This window comes from Melanerpes formicivorus, unplaced genomic scaffold (genome assembly GCF_026170545.1).
Source record: "Melanerpes formicivorus ecotype bairdi unplaced genomic scaffold, bMelFor1.0.p_v2 SCAF_51, whole genome shotgun sequence".
Lineage (NCBI taxonomy): Eukaryota > Metazoa > Chordata > Aves > Piciformes > Picidae > Melanerpes > Melanerpes formicivorus.
Window position 1 is genome coordinate 2,446,137 of NW_027142403.1, and position 19,057 is coordinate 2,465,193.

General features: G+C 49.0%; 2 protein-coding genes across 5 annotated transcripts in view; one reads left to right on the top strand and one right to left on the bottom strand.

Moving 5' to 3' along the window:
• Window positions 1-7,524, top strand: part of CFAP44 (cilia and flagella associated protein 44) — a 57,028-nt gene extending 49,504 nt beyond the window's left edge. The window contains exons 30-35 of the mRNA XM_068160581.1: window positions 586-716; window positions 2,173-2,289; window positions 3,152-3,353; window positions 4,040-4,200; window positions 5,884-6,018; window positions 6,946-7,524. Of these exons, the coding sequence (XP_068016682.1) occupies window positions 586-716; window positions 2,173-2,289; window positions 3,152-3,353; window positions 4,040-4,200; window positions 5,884-6,018; window positions 6,946-7,113 (914 nt within the window). The 3' untranslated portion in view covers window positions 7,114-7,524. The remainder of the gene's footprint in view (window positions 1-585; window positions 717-2,172; window positions 2,290-3,151; window positions 3,354-4,039; window positions 4,201-5,883; window positions 6,019-6,945) is intronic.
• Window positions 7,525-8,808: 1,284 nt separating this feature from the next.
• The window catches only part of BOC (BOC cell adhesion associated, oncogene regulated), a 54,051-nt gene continuing 43,802 nt past the window's right edge, over window positions 8,809-19,057 (bottom strand). The window contains exons 9-19 of one of the 4 annotated variants that reach the window (XM_068160609.1): window positions 18,856-19,015; window positions 17,849-17,959; window positions 16,804-17,010; window positions 15,736-15,917; window positions 14,217-14,322; window positions 13,905-14,027; window positions 12,538-12,759; window positions 11,935-12,161; window positions 11,249-11,328; window positions 10,087-10,280; window positions 8,809-9,512 (exon numbers count right to left, since the gene is read on the bottom strand). In XM_068160609.1, coding sequence (XP_068016710.1) covers window positions 9,328-9,512; window positions 10,087-10,280; window positions 11,249-11,328; window positions 11,935-12,161; window positions 12,538-12,759; window positions 13,905-14,027; window positions 14,217-14,322; window positions 15,736-15,917; window positions 16,804-17,010; window positions 17,849-17,959; window positions 18,856-19,015 — 1,797 coding nt within the window. In that variant the 3' untranslated portion in view covers window positions 8,809-9,327. Of the gene's footprint in view, window positions 9,513-10,086; window positions 10,281-11,248; window positions 11,329-11,934; window positions 12,162-12,537; window positions 12,760-13,904; window positions 14,028-14,216; window positions 14,323-15,735; window positions 15,918-16,803; window positions 17,011-17,848; window positions 17,960-18,849; window positions 19,019-19,057 lie in introns of all 4 variants that reach the window. The other 3 variants (XM_068160607.1, XM_068160608.1, XM_068160606.1) reach the window with 3 other exon arrangements.

Sequence of the window (19,057 nt, forward strand, 5' to 3'; positions counted from 1 at the left end):
AGGGAGGTGGTGGAGTCACCATCCCTGAAGGTGTTCAAAAAAGGATTGGATGTGGCACTTGAAGCCATGGTTTAGTTAGTCATGAGGTGTTGGGTGACAGGTGACAGGCTGAGGTCTTTTGCAACCTTATTGATCCTATGATTCTGTAGTTTAGCACCAGACTTGGTGGAGTTAGGTTGGACTCAATGATCTTAAAGGTCTTTTCTAACTGTAATGATTCTGTGTTCATGTAATTGAGGATTGTACTGTAACATGGATTAATTACTGGGACTGAATTACTTACAAAAGCTTATTTTTGAGCACTTGGCTTTAGTACTGACATTGATGCATTTAGTCTTCTGGAAGCAGAGTGAATGTAAAGAAAAAAAGACCCATCCAGCACATTCATCTCCTCCTGGAGGGACATGGCCCATGTGGCTTATGTTTGAGAAAGCTCCAGGGAGCCAAGAGCATGGTCTTATTATGAGGAGCAGTGGGCAATGTGTGCAGTAGGAGAAGCTACAAGCTGAAGCCCATAACTATAGTACAGTTACTAGTCAGTTTCCTCACAAAACAAAGCTCTTCTTTGACTCTTTCTTTCCTCAGACTGCGATGAGGCGCTCTTCCGAAACACCATCCAGCTCCGGCAGAAGCTGCTGGATATTAAGGAAGCTTTAGCAGAGGAGAAGAAAGTTGCTGCTAACCTAAGAAAGAAATATAATGCCTTGGCCAAAAAGGTACTGTAGTGTTTTCTTCTCAGCAAGCATCAGCTGGCTGCATTACAGTAAAAATGTTGTGCTAGTGATTTTGGCTGAGATTTAAAGACAAACTCCTAACCCTGTGAGAGGCCTCAGTTTGGGTAGAAAAATCTGTGGTAGCAGAGAGGCAGAAGGCAGCTCAATGTGGGTCATCTGTCCCCCTGAAAAGGGTGAATCAAGGTGGTCTGACCTTAGCTGCTATGAGGCTGGATCCAGAGTTTAGATCCAGTTCACTACAGCTATTGAACCATCATGCAGGTCTAGGGAGCTATCTGAACGTCCAGCAGGTCTAGGGAGCTTCTCCTCTCCCTCTTCTCTGCCCTGGTAAGACCATACCTGGAATAGTGGAATAACAGGTACAACCTGGAGCACAGAAGTTCCATCTCAACATGAGGAGAAACTTCTTTCCTGTGAGGGTGCTGGAGCACTGGAACAGGCTACCCAGAGAGGTCATGGAATCTCCTCTGGAGACTTTCAAAACCTGCATGGATGTATTCCCATGTAGCCTTCCCTAGGTGATCCTGCTTTGGCAGGGGCCTTCTCCTAGATGATGTCTAGAGGTCTCTTCCAACCCCTACCATTCTGTGGTCCTATGCAGCAACAGAAACTCCATTCCCTTGTTCATGGTGTAGCTTTGGCCTGTCCTCTGGGCATGTATATGGGGATGGAGAGGCTAAAGAAGACTTCTCCTGACACAAATGCAGGTTGAAATAAATGCATTAAAACGCTGCTCTTCAACCTATTTCTTTTAGCTCTTTTCCTTTACTTTTTGTCACAGTGATCACTGAATCAACTCCCTTGGTGCAAGTTTTCCTTTTAGCTTCTTGGAGCTCCTTGCATTCACCAGGATATTTGATTTATCTGAGTTCAAAAATATCTTCATTTGCAGGGCTGTCCAGGATGGTGAGAGAGTTCTGCCAAAAGAACATTATGCAAGCCTTGCTTTTTTATTGTCTCTCAGAAATGTTCCCTCAAATATGTTTAACTTACAACGGTTTTTTGTTTAGTTTTTAAAGGCTTTCCTAAGTGCCAGCTGCCACATACTCACCCTGGGGTCTGACATTTGGGTCTGAATTGTTTCTTTCTCATGCAGAATCAATAAGCATTTACAGGCATAACACAATAAAAAAATATCTTGCAGGCTCTGTAGATCCAGAAGTGTTTTAAACACTAAACAAAGCAGCTGCCTCTTGACACATGCAGGGCTTCTCTGCTAAGGAGACATTTATGAGGGTGTATGTGCATGGGAGGTAATCAGGGTTAGAACCTTGCTTGAATATGTAGAGGAGCCTTGTGCTTGCCTATGAAACTATCATAGTGTGTCAAAGAACATACTTCTTTCCCTTTGCATCAGGAGTCTCTCATATAGAACCTTGCTGCCTCACACACTTGAGTACAACAGGATCTGTGTTGGTTCACAGTTTGTCCTTTGCAGGCAAAAGAAGTGGAAACCAGTCTGGAAACTGCAGAGAAGGAACTGGAGACCTTTCTGTGGGAAAAGCAGCAGAGAATGAACGAGCTGTATGTAGCTGTGCCTTTGAAACTCCATCAGGTAAGTCAAGATACTGTGAATCTGCAGGTGCAGGATGGCCTGTGCACGTCTAAACGGCCACGCTGTTACTGTTCTTTGGGACCATTAGTCCCTGATGCACCAGTGTCCTGGGAGTGCCACTAACTGAACTTCATTCTAGGCTTGTTTTTCACCCTTCTCCTGTACAAACAGAAAAGAGGTAAGAACAGGCAGGTTGTCTCATTGCTGAAATGTGCATAGTCTTCAAGAGCTCCATAGGTTTTGCATTGGCTTTTCCTTCAGGTCTGTACCTACTGATAGTTTCCTGGGGAAAAAAAACAAAACCACCAAACCACCACCCCAAAAAAAAAGGCAACAAACCAAAAAAGACCCCAAACCAAACCAGAGCACTGAAACTAATGGGAGTTTTGCTCAGTTCAAACATGCTGGACTGGATGCAATGCATTCATCTACACAGCTGTTAGCACATGGATAGGAAGTAGAAAATGAAGAGGAAAACTCAAGACAGTGCTGTTATTTCCTCTGGCCTGAATCTTGTCCTCAATGAGAGAAGATAAACCTCTGTCTTTCTGGTTTATATACCACTGAGGCAAGCTCAGCCCTCTCCATTTCTTCTATCTCCCTTCATTAAGAGGTTGGTGGTAAAGACAGAAGAAGAGTCTAAGGCCTGAGCCTGCAATTCTGCAGCTCCCAGATCATTCAAAACTCCCTTCTTTGTTCCAGGTGCAGTGGAAGTGTTGACAGCTTTATACATAGGCAGTCATTACAGCTCTAAGGAGTCTTTAAGCTGTGCTGAGTGGTAGTTAGTCACTCATTGTTACCCAGAGATGACCAGCACCCTTAATAAGTCAAGTCAAACTTTGCTTGTGGCTGTTTTTCCCAGGTGGAGTACTTGGTTGATGGGGAGATGCCCAGTGACCTCTCCCAGGCTTTGGTGTTTAGCAACCAGACCTTAGAGTATCTGCAGAAGAGAATTCCAGAGCTACGTGATGAAAAGAGAATGCAAAGAGAGATCTACAAGAGGGCCCAGAAACACTATAAGCAGCTTGTCCAAGACAAAAAGGAGATGGAGATAAAGATTCAAGGTGAGTAATGGAGCCTCTGAACAGCGCGGTTCGTGACCGCGCGTTCCGCGCCCCCGCGCTGGGTGTGCGCTGTCACCAGATGCCTGTCTCTGTGCTCACACAGATGTCACAACTGGTTACTGCAGACCAAGTGGACTGTTTTGATGAAGTGTTGGTAATTTCCCAGCACTGCAGAGTCATTACACTGTGTGAAATATTTTGGGAGCTTCATATAAGGCGAGTTGACTGAGATGAGACACTGAGTCAGGACACAATTGCTGTTTCTGGCTGTAAACCAGAGCTGTTAGGAAAGAAGTATTTTCCCCAAAGCTACATAAGCTTTTATTTGGCAGATTCCTTCTCTGTGTAACACAAGAAGAGTGAAACAAAACCTATTCAAAACACTTACTTTCCCAAGGACCAACCCAAAGATGGGTCTAGCACCACAAAACCTGAGGTGGCCCCATATAGCCTTTGGGGTGGGAGCAGCTTAGTAGGGCTGGCTTAGCATGTGGCTTGGTGACCTCACAGCCATGGGTATGGGCAAGGGCAAACAGCAATATTCTGTTGTGAGCTCTGTGTGGTTGTGTGGGAATTACCAAATCAGCAAATACCAAATAGCTCAGATGGGCTGCTGGGGTAAGGCAGAAATCCTTATTAACCAGTTGAAGACAGTGCTGCTGTTTGTGCCATGTCCCTTCTGTTAGAACTGGAAATGAAGTGCAATGATCTGATGGTGAAGAAGTTTGGCCAGCTGGTTGATTTCGAAGCAGTTCAAACACACTCTGGCAGCATCCGCATGGAGGAGCTGCAACTGCAAATAATGGAGAAAGAATATAGGCACTCCCAGGAGCTCAGGAAGTGGGAGGTAAGGAGCAGGAAAAGGAGGAAGAGGTATGTGTTGTGATGGTTTGTAAGGTTTCATTTCCCTGGGGCTAAAGACTTACACTAAAATCTTCTATGCATGTTCGTGTCCAGGGCAGTGGTGGAGTCTCTGCCCCTGGAGTGTTCAAGAGACGTGTGGGCATGGCACTTCAGGACATGGTTTAATGGCCATGGTGGTGTTAGGTTGATGGTTGGACTTGATGGTCTTTGAGGTCTTTTAGAAACAAACCAATTCTGTTCTGTGTTTGTTTGGGTTTTTTTCACTTGTCATTAACAGACCATAATGTCCAACTCTAATCTCCCTTCATCATTTCTACTTCTGCTCCAGCTGCTAACACTCATCCTATTTCCTCATGGAGGTAGTTGATCATCTTTTTGTTTCACTCTCCTCAAAATGCAACCTTCTGCTTCCTTTTTTATGTGAAGTTACTGCACTTACTGCCTTCTCCCACCACCTTTGGTGGCAAACTATTTGAGCACAGGGCAGCCCTGCTCATGCCTGGGGTGCCAGTCTGAGATGTTCATGTGTGTCTCAGGGTGTTGGGGGGGAGCTGAGGTTCAGCTACTGTGGTGCAAGCAGGCAACACCTAACATTGCCCTTGCAGAAGGGCACATATGGAAGTACTGTCCCCCTCATGGCTTTCTCTATCCCACACCTCTACCTAACTGCTGTACCTCCTTAGGCAAGCCTGCTTCAGTGGAAGCTGTCCCTGCCCATGGCAGGGGGCTTGGAACTAGATGATCACTATGGTTTCTTCCAACTCAAGCCATTCTATGAGATTTGTAATCATAAAATGAAAGAAAAGGGGGGAAAAAGGGTATGCTGCCACCAAACTGCAGTAAGGGTTCAGTGGGATCAGGTAGCATGCAGGCTCTGTCCAGCCTGATCTGGCTCTGTCCAGCCTGATCTAGTGTGGGGTGTCCCTGCCCATGGCAGGGGGGTTGGAACTAGATGATCCTTGTGGTCCCTTCCAACCCTGAATGAAACTATGAAACTATGAAAGTCTGTTCTGTGACACACTTCTTCCCCACTTCAAGCTTTTTCATAGACTCATAGAATCAGTAAGGTTGGAAAAGACCTCAGAGATCCTCAAATCCAACCTATCACCCAACACCTCATCACTAACTAAACCATGGCTTCAAGTGCCACGTCCAATCCCCTCTTGAGCACCTCCGGGAATGGTGACCCCACCACCTCCCTGGGCAGCACATTCCAATGGCCAATTACTCTTTCTGTGAAGAACTTTCTCCTCACCTCCAGCCTAAACTTCCCCTGGTGCAGCTTGAGACTGTGTCCTCTTGTTCTGGTGCTGGTTGCCTGGGAGAAGAGACCAACCCCCACCTGTCTACAACCTCCTTTCAGGTAGTTGTAGACAGCAATGAGGTCTCCCCTGAGCCTCCTCTTCTCCAGGCTAAACAACCCCAGCTCCCTCAGCCTCTCCTCACAGGGCTGTGCTCAAGGCCTCTCCCCAGCCTCATTGCCCTTCTCTGGACACATTCAAGTGTCTTAGTATCCTTCTTAAATTCAGGGGCCCAAAACTAGACACAGTACTCAAGGTGTGGCCTAACCAGTGCTGAGTCCAGGGGCAGAATGACCTCCCTGCTCCTGCTGGCCACACTATTTTTGTCTTCTCTCACCCCAGCTCAACCTTTTGTATCTTTCTAGGAAAGGATCTTAGCCCTGCGTCAGCAGCTGATGAAGCTGACAAAGGAGAACACCACCAAGCTACAGCAGCTGAACCAGTTTTGCCTGGAAAAGCAGCAATTTGAAACAAAGATGGCTTCACTGAAAAATGACCTGGTGAGCCTTGGAGCTATTGCACTCACTGGGGTTGGGACTGTTCAAAATGGGTAAGAGATCTCTGCCCCTCACCAGCTCTCGCCTCTCATCCCCTGCTCTGCAGGCAGCAGTTTGGGCTAACATTGCCTCGTGGCACAGGCTGAACAGCTGCCTCAGGCCTTCTAGGAAGGGAGATGAATGAGCTGATTCTGAAAGCAGGCCATACCTTAGCTTCTCTGTAATTTCTTACTTGGCTGCCTTCTGCTGTTAAAACAAGCTCATTTTATTTCTAATTCAAAACATCTTGCAGCAAGTCAAAATGATTCCTCTGTTACAAGAAAACAGCCAAATGGATGAAAAATGTTTTTACTGTCTACAACTACCTGAAGGGAGGTTGTAGCCAGGTGGGGGTTGGTCTCTTCTCCCAGGCAACCAGCACCAGAACAAGAGGACACAGTCTAAAGCCAGGGGAGGTTTAGGCTGGATGTTAGGAAGAAGTTCTTGACAGAAAGAGAGATTGCCCATTGGAATGTGCTGCCCAGGGAGGTGGTGGAGCCACCATGACTGGAGGTGTTTAGGAAGAGACTGGGTGGGGTGCTTGGTGCCATGGTTTAGTTGATTAGATGGTGTTGGGTGATAGGTTGGACTTGATGATCTCGAAGGTCTTTTCCAACTTGGTTTATTCTAGTCTAGTCTATTCTCTGATTAGGAAGTAAGGCAGCCACCTGTGACAGTCTATCTTAGTGGTCCCTCACTCTGGCTTCAGTGTAGTTCCTCATGAGGAGTGAAGTCATGAAGATGTCCTGCCTCTTGGAAAGCTTCATTTTCCTGCTTGAAATAAATTTCCATTGTTCATTCTTCTGTATTTTACAAGAGCTATTTCCCCCCACACACACTTCACTCTCCCATATTTTACTGGAGCTATTCTTTTTCTCCCTCTTCATACAGGGGATAGAATTTCAGGCCACCAGAACTACGGATGTCAAAGAGAAAGCCAAGCTGAAGTCACGGCTCAAGCGCTTGACTTGTGACACAGCTCTCCTCCGAGAGGAAATCCACTTTCTACGGAGAAAAGATGGATGCCTCTTTCTACAACCTTCACCACCACAGGACTGAAAGACAGCAGCTGAATCATGCCTTGCTCTTACACCAGAAATGGTAACTAACAGTCTGAGTTTCCCTTAAAATGGATGTGGTTAGCTGTGGCAGTAGTCGTACCTGGAAGTGTGCTTTGGCTGTGCAGGGGGTTAGTTGTAAAGGGTTGTATTTGTTTTCTCTGCCACCAAAACGTGGCTGTAGTGACAGAGAGAGAATTAAAAAGTCCAAATGCTGTTACCAGTCCATTGTTTGGGTACCAGAACAAGAGGACACAGTCTCAAGCTGTGCCAGCAGAAGTTTAGGCTTGAGGTGAGGAGAAAGTTCTTCACAGAAAGAGTAATTTGCCACTGGAATGTGCTGCCCAGAGAGGTGGTGGAGTCACCATCCCTGGAGGTGTTCAAAAAGGGATTGGATGTGGCACTTGAAGTCATGGTTTAGTTAGTGATGAGGTGTTGGGTGACAGGTTGGACTTGATGATCTCTGAGGTCTTTTCCAACCTTATTGAGTCTATGATTCTGTGATGCCTGTGTTCTCAAATGTGGTAAGAGGTCTGCCTTAAGTGTGTGTTGTTACTTGCTGATCATCCCAGCAGCAATGGCCCTTCTCTGCTGGGACAGTTAAAGAGAAGTGCTAGTTGGAGAAAGCAAAGGGACCTTCTCATGCCCTACAGTGATCAGGTGAGTGTGGAGCCACTTGGAAGACTTTCCCACTGCAGTGGAACACTGCAGTGCAGGGTGTGGTATCTACCTGGCAGGAGGTGAGTATAGCAGATGGCACTTTGGGACATGGTTTAATGATTGGACTTGATGGTCTTAGAGGTTTTTTCCAATCCAAACAATCCTATGACTCTCTAGGAAAGAGGGAGTCATCCTTTAATTCCACTGGCTTGCACTTGTCTGATCAAAGTGAGAATGCACTGAGCTCTGTCTGCTTTTAGGTTTTACTCTTTTTTGCTGCTGACATTTGGTATGATGTTGGTGTCATCATTTGTAGCATGCACTTACCCTGTCTTACTGTGAGACCCTCCTTCAATCCCCTAAGCAGAAGGGTTGTGTGGCACTGCTCTTCCAGTACAAAGCTTCTGAGGAAAGCTTGGGGTTTGCTGCTAAATTTAAGTTAAGACTGAACAACCTGCAGCTGTTCTTCCTTCTCCTCCTCCTCACTCCCTGCCTTTTGCCACTGGTCTTTGCTCCTGTCTGCTGTATGCTCAGCCAGGCTCCAGCCATATCCCAGCCAGGCTTGAGCACTGCCCCTGTTGGCCCAGCACCACCAGTGATAGTGGAACTGCTGGCCTTCTCCCTGGGTCCTTGCAAAGGTGCTGAGCAACCCTTGTTACCTTAAGAGAATAAGCTCACCCTAATCCACAGGATGCTGAAAGCTCTTGAAGCTGGAAAACCACAGGATGGGATTGGCAACAAAATTGGCTGAGATTTGAGTGTGTCTCCCTCCCACCATCAAACTCATACAGCTGCCCTGGTTGATAAATGAAAATGTCTCCCAGCTGTGCTCCTCCTGAGAAGTTTTATGTCACTTAACTGGCACAGGTAGCAACTGTCCCTCTTCTCCTAAGAACAGCAGTAAGATTTGTGTTGGTGGCTGTCTGGAAAACTGTAACTGCAGGTACACGTTGCCTTTTCCCTGTCCTGCTTGCTGTATGTCTGCAAGAAGAGAAGAACAGGTTCCTGCTGTGGGAGGATTCAGCATGGAGGCAGCTACAGGAAAGACTAAAGCCTTTATTTGAGATGTCAAAGCGTGGGTTTGTCTTTACAGATAGGCAGATGCAGATGGTGTGTCCGTGAAGGGTTAAGGTGATTAGGCAGAGTGCATAGCTCCTCCAGTCCACTCCCAGGATCCTGCTCCTGGGACAAACCTTCCTGTGGAGGAGAGGAAAAGATCTTTCTGACAGCATTAATTTCTGTGAAGCCCTCACTGCAAGAGGGTGCTAGATCTTGGTGGTGGCAGCTCTGGACCCATGTCCCACAGTGTCGTTTTGCTGCTCTCTCCGTGTTATGCTCTGATGAACACCATGGTGCCATGGCCAGCTGCTGCCTTGTTAACTGGACCCTCCTGTGACCTTGCTGAGGATGCTTTATGTCTCCATAGCATTATAAAAGGCACATATACATCTATATACAAGTGCATAAATATATAAATAGGGGTGTTATACAAAAATAAATACTCATTCTCTTTGTCTCTTTAGAATTCAAGTCTTTTGCAAAGGCTGCTTGGCCCCTAGCTGGTGGGAGAATGAGTCTCTAAGGGCCTCAGTGCTGGTGGGCTTCTGTTCAGATGTCTTGGTAGGTCCTGACCCAAGGATGTGATCACTGGATTCTGGGGATGGAGATCTCCTCTGGACTGGCAGCATTCTAGTCTTTCTACCTCTTCAACTGGCACTAGGCCTAGGCAACAAGGGCTTCCTGAAAGGGAAAGGAGCAACAAACAATTACAATGCATATGGAAAAGAGAGATGCTGTGGTAGCTTTCTAGTCCACAGTCCACTTCATGAGGATAGGAAAAGGATGAAGACCTGCTTTGGGAAAGGCCTGGCTACATGAGAGTTTGATCCTACACTTGCACACAAGTCTGATCCATGCTACAGGGGCGGATCAATGGATCAGGTCCTAGCAAGAAGCATTCAGATGATTTTTTCAGGGACCTTGTTATTTCACTGTTGGTGTGGAAAATCCAGAAGTCAGAAGGAGTGAAGAATGACAACTCTGCAACTAGAGGTGAGCATGTGCCCTTCTGGCAGCACACAGCTCAAGCTTTTGGAGAAGTCAGACATTTCTCTCAAAATGACTGAGGCAATGTACAATCTCCAGCTGTGAGTAGGGCCTCTCTGTGCTGTTGTTCTAAGCAGTGTCAAAGCTGTGTGCACTGCAGAAGCAAACATGACCAGACCCATCAGAAAGGCTTTACAGTGAGATTGCCCTTCAAGATCAGCCTAGAATGGTGAGATGAAGCAAGAGTGGAGTTTTCCAGACCACTGACCTTGGTGGAACAGGGGATCCCGTCGAGCATCCAGGCTGGGGCCTCCCACTTTGCTGCTCATCAATGGATGATGGAGGCCAACAAAGTGCTCTTGAAGGTGAGGACAATCATCTTGTGGCTGGAGAAGCTGGTGAGTGGAGTCATCTGGGAGACTGTAGAGGAAAGAGCTGTCTTCTGTTCTTGAGCTGGGCAATCTGGGAAGGCAGACAAAGATTAACAGATCTTTCCTCCCTGAAAGACATGACTTATGTAACATCTCTGTCACTGCATTGCTGCAGCTGGCTGAGAACATTCCTCAGTGAGTAGTAAAAATTGGGATGCACTTGTGGGATGGGAATGAGGTGATAGGACCTGGTCAAAGTACCTCATGGGGAGCATGGTAATAATGACTGGACATCTGAACAGTGAGACACAAAGCACCCACAATGGGACCCTGGCCAGGTTTATCAGCCTCCAGTCACAGAGACCAGCTTCTCTCATCCTACTTTTCAGTTGCCCACTTGGGAGCAGGGGGAAGAAAGGGGAGCAGAAGGTAGTTCCTGGCCATCTCTACAATTACAGTATGCCTCCCTTGAACCATAAAAACAATGAGCTGTATGGAAATCATTTATAGAATCATAGAATTGTTTAGGTTGGAAAAGACCTCTGAGATCACTGACTCCAACCATTGACCTAACACCACCATGGCCATTAAACCATGTCCTGAAGTGCTACGTCCACGTTTCTTGAATGCCTCCAAGGATGGTGACTCCACCACCTCCCTGGGCAGCACATTCCAGTGCCTGACCACTCTTTCCATAAATAATTTTTTCCTAATATCAAGCCTAAACCTTCCCTGGCACAATTTCAAGCCACCTTGTCTCATTCTATCACCTGATACTAGAGAGAAGAGACCAACCACCACCTTGCTCCGACCTCCTTTCAGGTAGCTGTAGTGCACAATGAGGTCTCCCCTCAGCCTCCACTTTTCCAGACTCAATAATCCCAGTTCCTTCAGACCAAGAAGACTACTTAGACCCAGAAGGCCTATTGCTGGAGCATGGATTTTTCTCAAGTGAATCAGGAGAGATGAGAGCATGGTGAGGGCAAGCTCTTGTGAGAATGTAGCCTTGGGGGTCCCACTAAATTGTTCCACCCTCCTGCTCCACAAGCCAGGACTAACCTGGAGGGCTGGTAGTCTTGCTGGGCATTCCCATTCTGCAGCACTCTCGCCTGCAGTAAGGCACTGGTCTCCTCATGTGACTGCAAGAGAGAGAAAGACTGTCAGCAGAGCAATGCCACACAGCAGCATGAAGAGGCAGGTGCTGATCTGGGAGCTGGAGCCAGAGCTGTAGGGCAGACTGGTGAAGCTCTTCTAACAGAAGGCAGAGAAAGTTTGTGCTACAGAGGACAGTGGAACTGGGCACCAAAAAAGTCTCCTCAAGCTCACTGCAGAATCACTACAGACTGATCAATGTACAGTCTCACTGTGGCAGTGCCTTGGCCTGGGTTACTGTTTACACAGAGTCCTTGTGGTGGGCTGAAAAACTACCACAGTCCTCAACACTATCAGTCCCTGTGAGCTTCCTTCAGGAGAGATAGGAACCATTCCTTTAAGAGCATCCTTTGCTCACTGCCTTGTCCTTACTTAGAGCCACTGTCCCAGTACCTTGTCACCAGTGTTTCGGAGTCCTTCCTGCTCCTCTCATGTCTCAGACTCCACTACAAAGGGGAAATCTCTTCTAAGATGCCAGTCTTGCCAATTCTACGTGCTGGGAAGGGTGGCAGTCATGACTGGAGAAGCCCTCTCACTGCAGCTACGGCCTCCAGCTCACGTCAAAGCAAGTTTTAACCCCGGGTAGGACATACCGTCGGCATTTCATCGGGACTGTAGTCTCGGGGCTTGGTGCCGGCGTAGCCCACCCCCGCGGCGGGGCAGATGCCGTTCAGGTGCGCCCCGCTGGCGTAGGGCTGTCCGTTCACATAGGGGTGTCCACTGGCACGAGGAGCAGAGATGCCCCGCAGGGGCACCATGGTGTACTGACAGGATGATACCAGCAGCCCAGCTCCTGGGAAGCCCATGTCAATGGTTTGCTCTGCAGAGGGAAGGAAAAGGAATTCTAAGGCTAAAATCAAAGGTAAGTTGAGCCTCTTGAAGTTCAGCAGGGATAGCGTTAGGCTGTCCTACCAGGCAGCTATTTTAGCACCCAAAGCACCCTTGGAGACAAATAGTGGAAAGGGACCCTACATGAAGGCAAAGGGAGTGTCCCTTTCTCCCTCTTCTAGTCCCAGAACTTCTTCTCTACAATGTAATCAAGGACAAGGGATGAAGAGTAGCCTTGTTCCTTTATGGGGTTCCACGAGACTTGAGATTTTCCCTCTACCCATCTCCCCACCCCCAAATGGTGGGTGTTTGATGCAGCCACACCCAGGGTCAGGTCAGAGGGAAAAGACTGTTTTAAGGAGCCTTACTCTGCTTGGACCACGCTCTCCACAGACAGAAGGGGATGAAAGCCACGATGAGCAGTACGATGGAGCCCAGCACAACGCCTACGATCAAGTAGGGCAAATCGCTGGAACGGGCCACCATGGCTCCTGTCCCCAGGCCACTGTGCCCACCACTGAGCGGAGGATGCTGCTGGGGGGCGACTGTGGAGGGTGGAAGGCGACCTGGCAAACCAAGAGACTTGCGAGCTGCAAAGGGAAGAGACAAAGTGTGTAAGGCAGAGACGTGGCAGGGGGAATGGCAGCCTGCTCCAGGGACTGTGATGTGGGTAGTCTCCTATGGGGGCTTTAAAGAAGTACTTCTGGATGACAGAGGACTTCCTAGGCTGATTCATATTGCAGTACAGACAAGTCCTCTGCTTGGCTCACAGACTTGCCAGGCTCTTGGGCTGCAAAAGGAAAAAGGGCAATAGCTTCTCTTGGGGCAGGGACACGTGCATGCATTTAATGCTCTTCCTGCTCCTTGAAAGACCACCACGTAGGACCTGCTCATACCCAAACACAGGAGTTTGGCACAGCAAAGGAAAAGTTCCAGCCACTATGTGATGCTCAGGAAAATAAAAGGTAACTACTGCTCTGAGGGAAATGGTGATGGGACTCTGCAGAAGGGTCTGTGGGTACCAGTATGGGTAGATACACATCCTGATCAACAGCATCAACAAACCTTTGCCTCTCTTCTCCCCAGTGCTGCCTCCATCACCTTGCCTGAGCAGGCAGGGATGGTATCTGCCTTCACAGATTCCATTGGGTTGGAAGGGACCCTCAAAGCCCATCCTGACCCCACCACTCTGCAGTGTGAAGGGACACCTCCAGGCTGACCAGGGCCACATCAAGTCTAACCTTGAATGTCTCCAGGGATGAGGCCTCAATCACACCTCTGGGCAGCACACTCCAGTATTTCACCACTCTCACTATGAAGAATTTCCTCCTTATGTCCAACCTCTATCCACCCTGTTCCAGTTTCAAACCATTGCCCCTCATCCTATCGCTACAAGCCCTTCTAAACAATCCTTCCCCAGCCTTCCTGTAGGTCCCCTTCAGATACTGAAATGCTGCTGTAAGGTCTCACAGAAGCCTTTTCTTCTCCAGCCTGAACAGCCCCAATTCTTTCTGCCTGTCTTCATAGGAGAGTCTGATCATCTTTGTGGCCTTCCTCTGGACCTGCTCCAGCAGGTCCATGTCTCTCTCGTGTTAGGGCTCCCATAGCTGGATACAGTATTCTAGGTGAGGTCTCACCAGAGCAGAGGGGCAGAATCACCTCTCTCAATCTGCTGGCCACTGTGCCCTGACAGCTGCAGGCATTGCTCCCAGAGGTGCCCTGTGAAGCTGCTTACCTTTGGTTTCACAGATCATCACATTACTGAACTCGCTTTCACCACCCTCATTGAAGCATTGCATCTTAATGTCATAGGAGGTCTCTGGCTGCAGGTGGCTGATGGAGTGCCAGTAACGATCTCCTGGGGAGGGAGCAAACACATGGTGCCTTGTTAGCTTCCTTGGGAGCAGGCAGCTGGCCCAGCTTTGCAGCACTGCTGGGTAAAGCAGGCCTGGGCAGCAGCAGACACTTTTGTGCATAGGGCTCCTTCTGGCTGTGTACTCTTCCAAAAGGAATCAGCTGCTGGGAGCAGGCCCTCAGTGTCTCCTACCTTCCACCACATCCTTCTTGTAGTCGCTGTCATTGTCACTGTCAGTGGGGCGGTAGTAGATGTAAAAGCCGTGGATGGGAGTGTTGTTGTTGCTGGCTGGGATGTACTGCAGAGAACGGGGGAGAGAAAGAAATTAGCAGAGATGTCTGTACTCTACATTGTGCTAGGTGAGGAGCAGTGGGGATCAATGGGAATTCTTCCTTGTGCTGCCAGTGGTTTGCACAGTGAGGTTTTCCTTCCAAGAGCTCAGTGTCATTTTGTATTCTCACACCTTGCTTCTCCCAGGTAGCAGAGCGTGGGTGTGATACAGTCACCCCAAGAATCCAGCACTCCATTCCCTCTCAGCAGCCACAGCCAATGCTTCAGAGAAAAATACTCCTCAGCAGTGACTCAGCTGGGCAAGGGCAAGCACACCTTCACCTTGCCCCCAGTGGGCTCAAGGCTTCCAGACAAACTGTATCTTGCCACAAACAAGTGACTGCAGGAGTCTCTTGTTTCTGAAGACAGCTCTGTTCCTCCCCCACCCACGCCAGTACTGTCTCAGCTCCATGTGTTCTTGCTCTCTTTCACCCAGTAAATACTCAGCTACTGTTTAAGTGAACAGTGCCCATTCTGCCCTGTAGCAATTGCTGGCTAAAAGCTGCTCAGAGAGGGCAAAGTGTCCCTCTGAAAAAGCTCTAAACTGTTGGAAATACTTGGATCTGGGCTTGTGATCCAAAAGGAACTGCTAACTCCTAAAAATCATCTGTGGTGGACTGCTCTAAGTTAATATAAGGACTTAGAACTGCTACCTAGTAAATGAGAGTGAAGGACACACCTGTTGAAAACTACCAGGACAGAGGTGCTAGTGGCTTCCAGGGATTTGGCCAGAAGAACAGGTAGCCACCATGTTCAACTGTGCTTGCTGAATAAAATCACAGAATGGTTTGGGTTGGAAGGGACCTTAAAGATCATCTAGTTCCAACCCCACTGCCATGGGCAGGGACACCTCCCACTAGACCAGGCTGCTCAAGGCCCTGTCCAACCTGGCCCTGAACACTTCCAGGGAAGGGGCATCCACAGCTTCCCTGGGCAACCTGTTCCAGTATCTCACCACCCTCACTGTAAATAATTTCCTCCTAATATCCAGTCTAAATCTACCCCCTTCTAGCTTAGAGCCATTCTCCCTGGTCCTGTCACCACAGGCCCTTGTCAGAAGCCCCTCCCCAGCTTTATTCAGGTACTGGAGGTCAAGATCTCTAGGATTATCCAAGTCAAGATTCTGAAATTATCCACTGCAGTGCCTCCTGTGTACAACACTGGATTCAAATGAAAAGGGTCTCCTAGGCTCTCTGACTTCCTCCACTTCTATGTGGCCCAAGCCCACTCCTCCTTTGGTGGAGGGAGCTATTGGATCCCAGATCCGTTTGTGATGGTGACAGATCCAGTGTGGTAACGTGGAATCGTGTACATGGGGCAAGTGGAACCCTCAACACCAGCTTCCTGCACACTCAGTGGTCTCCACCCCTACAAACCTTACCATCCACTTGAGCATGATGGTGGTCTCATTGATGGCATCTGTGAAGGTGATGTATGGGCCGGCCACGGGGCGCTCGTAGACGCGGTTGCTGTACCCGGACACCACATAGGGCCGGGACGCCGCGCTGGGCTCGCTCTCGCCCAGGATGTTCAGGGCACGGACACGGAATTTGTAGGATGTGCCTAAGGGAAAAAAGGGAAATAAAGGAGTTGCAGAGATTGGAGTGTTCCAAACACCTACTCTCAGCACAGGCCTGGCTACGAAGAGGGGCTGCTACATCTTCTCCAGAAGATGGAGAGCCTACAAAAGGATTTTGATCGAAGCACAGGCAGGATTTCAGCCATGTGCTAGATGGAGCTTTTGCCTTCTCCCAGTTCCTGTCTGGACAGTCCAGAAGTCAGGTAGCAGTTCTGGAAGGTGTTTGGGTGGGTTCAGAGATGCCTGAAAGGATGTCCCTGCTGGCCACACAACTTTTGATGTGGCTCAGGACAGGTTGGCTTTTTGGCCCTCTTAGAGCACACTGCCAGCTCATGTTACGTGCCTCATCAGTCAGCACCCCCAGGTCCTTCTCTGCAGTGCTGCTCTCCATCCATTTGTCACCCAGCCTGTATTTGTGCTGAAAGCCTAAATAAATTTCTCCTGAGCATTATTTCATCAGTTTTTAAGTAGAAGTAGACATGCTGCCCTTTTAAGCTGTCCTGTTCAGCAATGCTTTTCTCATGTGAAGTGCAACAGGAACTGTGTGTCCATCTGTCTTGCCTGTGGCTAAGGAAAGTTCTGTCTAGTAAATGGCAAAGCCAAATGCCTTTAGTAACAATATCCTGTAATACAGCAAAGCATGCAGAAGCCTCCCTGAGGGAGGTCAAATCTATGCTGGTCTTTGCAGCTGGAGAAATTGGAGAAGCATCTGCAGCTTTTCCCCATACATCTAAGGCTGGAGCTGGGGAGGCTTTGTTTTGCTCTCACATGCCAGGGCCGAGCACGATGTGACAGATGGTTAACCATCCTACAGGGACTGCACAGATTTCCTAAGACCTCCAAGAAGCAGGGAGGAGAACACCTGCCCACCTTTCTCCAGGCCTGGAATCTCCACAGAGAGACGAGAGGGAGGAATGTCACTGGTGGCCAGGGCCCAGTCTCCCAGCTTCTTCAGTTTCTTGTACTCCACACGGAAAGACTGGATGGGGAACCCACCGTTCCCACGGGGGATCCAGGTCACGTACACAGAGGTCTCTGATGCCATGGAAATGGTAGGGCGGTCTGGTGCCTCTGGAGCTGCAAGTGGCACAGAAAGACATCAAACACATTGCCCTCCCCTGTCTGGAGAATCTTGTAGCTTAGAAACGTGTGTATGGGGGACTCTACCTGCACTGCACCCACCCACATGCTCTGCAAGTCCTGAACATTCTCATTTTTGTCTCATCATCAGAGCTGGCAGCTCCGAATCCTCACTCCTGCAGGTTAGTGCCCAGCAGTCATCTTTTACTCCTGTATGCATCTTGCTCCTTTTCCACTCCCAACTCAAGTAGGATGAGACCTCATAGGAGGGGGAGCAGTGAGAGGTCTGGATATGGGGCTGGAGATAGAGCCAAAGGCCTGGCTGATGTGGAAGCAGTGAGCAAGGGGACACTGATAATGGGGACGGACAGGCAGAGGAGATGAAAACAGGGGAACCAGCTGATCAGGAAATACAGAAAACCCCTGAACTGCAGAAATATAATTTGATAGGAAAACAATCCAAAGATGGGAGACAAAGAGATGAACAGAGCTGTGGAGATGAAAGAAAAGGCCACACATGAATGAGTGTGGGGGACTGAAGGAGCAGACTTCACAGAAAGGATCAGGTTGAAGGAGAGGATTTCACAGAGAGGATAATGGTGCTAATGGACAAGAGCAACGGCAGACACAAGGTGGGAAACTGAACTGCATTAACCAGCAAGGAACTGATGTTTTTCCAGTACAGGAAAAACCAAGAATGGGCATTAACTGTCCCTTGCCAGGGCTTGGCTGAGGGAGGACAGCAGGAGCTACAGGGACTTGGCTCCCCTTTCCCTCTCACATTCCCCCAGCAGCCCTCCCTCTCCCTCCTTGCCCAGTCCAGGGGGAGCCTTACGGGACAGGCGGCTGTTGTCAGCCTGGTTACTGCTCTGAGTGCTTGTGCCAGGATCATCCCTCTGGATTTGCTGCTCTTTGCTGGCAACAATCTCTGGTTTGGGGCGCCGGCCTGTGCAGAAGGAGGAGGTGACATTAGTGACAGGGAGATGCAGCTCAGAGTTCAATTTGCTCTGATGAGCAAAGCAAAGATTCCCAGCATCAGTACTGAGTGCTTTCTGGACTCCAACTGCCCTGGGGGTTCAGTGCACTCAGCCTGCAGGCAGGAACCAAAGCCACAGGGGCAGCTTTGTTGAACTGTTAATAGATCCCTCTCACAATTTTACTTTCTAAAAGTTGTAATTGGTTTTCTTGAAGTGCTGCTAGATTTCTGCCTGAGAAGGCAGTAATTAGCACAAGATGGGGGCCTGAGGGGAGGTGTGAGCAAGCCCACCACCACAGCCAAGGTTGCTACAAAGGGAATACCATTCCCCACACCTGCTGGAGACATGAAAAGCAGCCAGGGGACAGGAGGACTTAGCATAGACATTTGGAATATCCTTTTAGTGGCAAAGACAGCTTGGCATCAAAGCAGGCTGCATGGGAAGGCTTGAGTTTCCTTTGGTGCACAAGCTTTGAGGGCAGATTAGACAAACACCTGTTGGGAACAACCCCCAGAGGCTGATCCTGTCTCCAGGCAGAGGATGGATTAAGTGACCTCTTGACATCCCCCCCAGATCTATTTTCTATGGTTCTGCAGGTGTTCCACTGACACATGAGGAAGGAAGGAAGGGACTTACTGCAGCCCAGGCAGAAGGGGAGACCTGATTTTGCCCATCCTGTTGCAATCCCACCCTCCACTTTCTCTTCTGACAGAGCCACTCTAAGCTAAGGCAGATGTGTCTCCAGAACAGAAACAGCCCCTTTGTCCCAAGGCTGGTGCCTGTGCCTCAGGGGTGGGGCAGGACATCTCAGAGGGGCCCTTCCCTGACTCAGAGCAAAGCACCCAGGGACAGGTTTGACCTTTACCAGTCCGGAAGGTCACCATGGCCGTCTGTCCTTCGCCAGCGCAGTTGTGAGCAGCCATCTCCACCTCATAAAGGCTCCCAGGGTCCAGCCTGGTGAGGGTCAGGCGGTGCTGTGAGGCTGGGACGTCCTTAACTGCCCAGCTGTCCGAGGCATTGGTGACCTGCTGGGAGACCAATACAGACATCACAAAGATGGGGGCAAG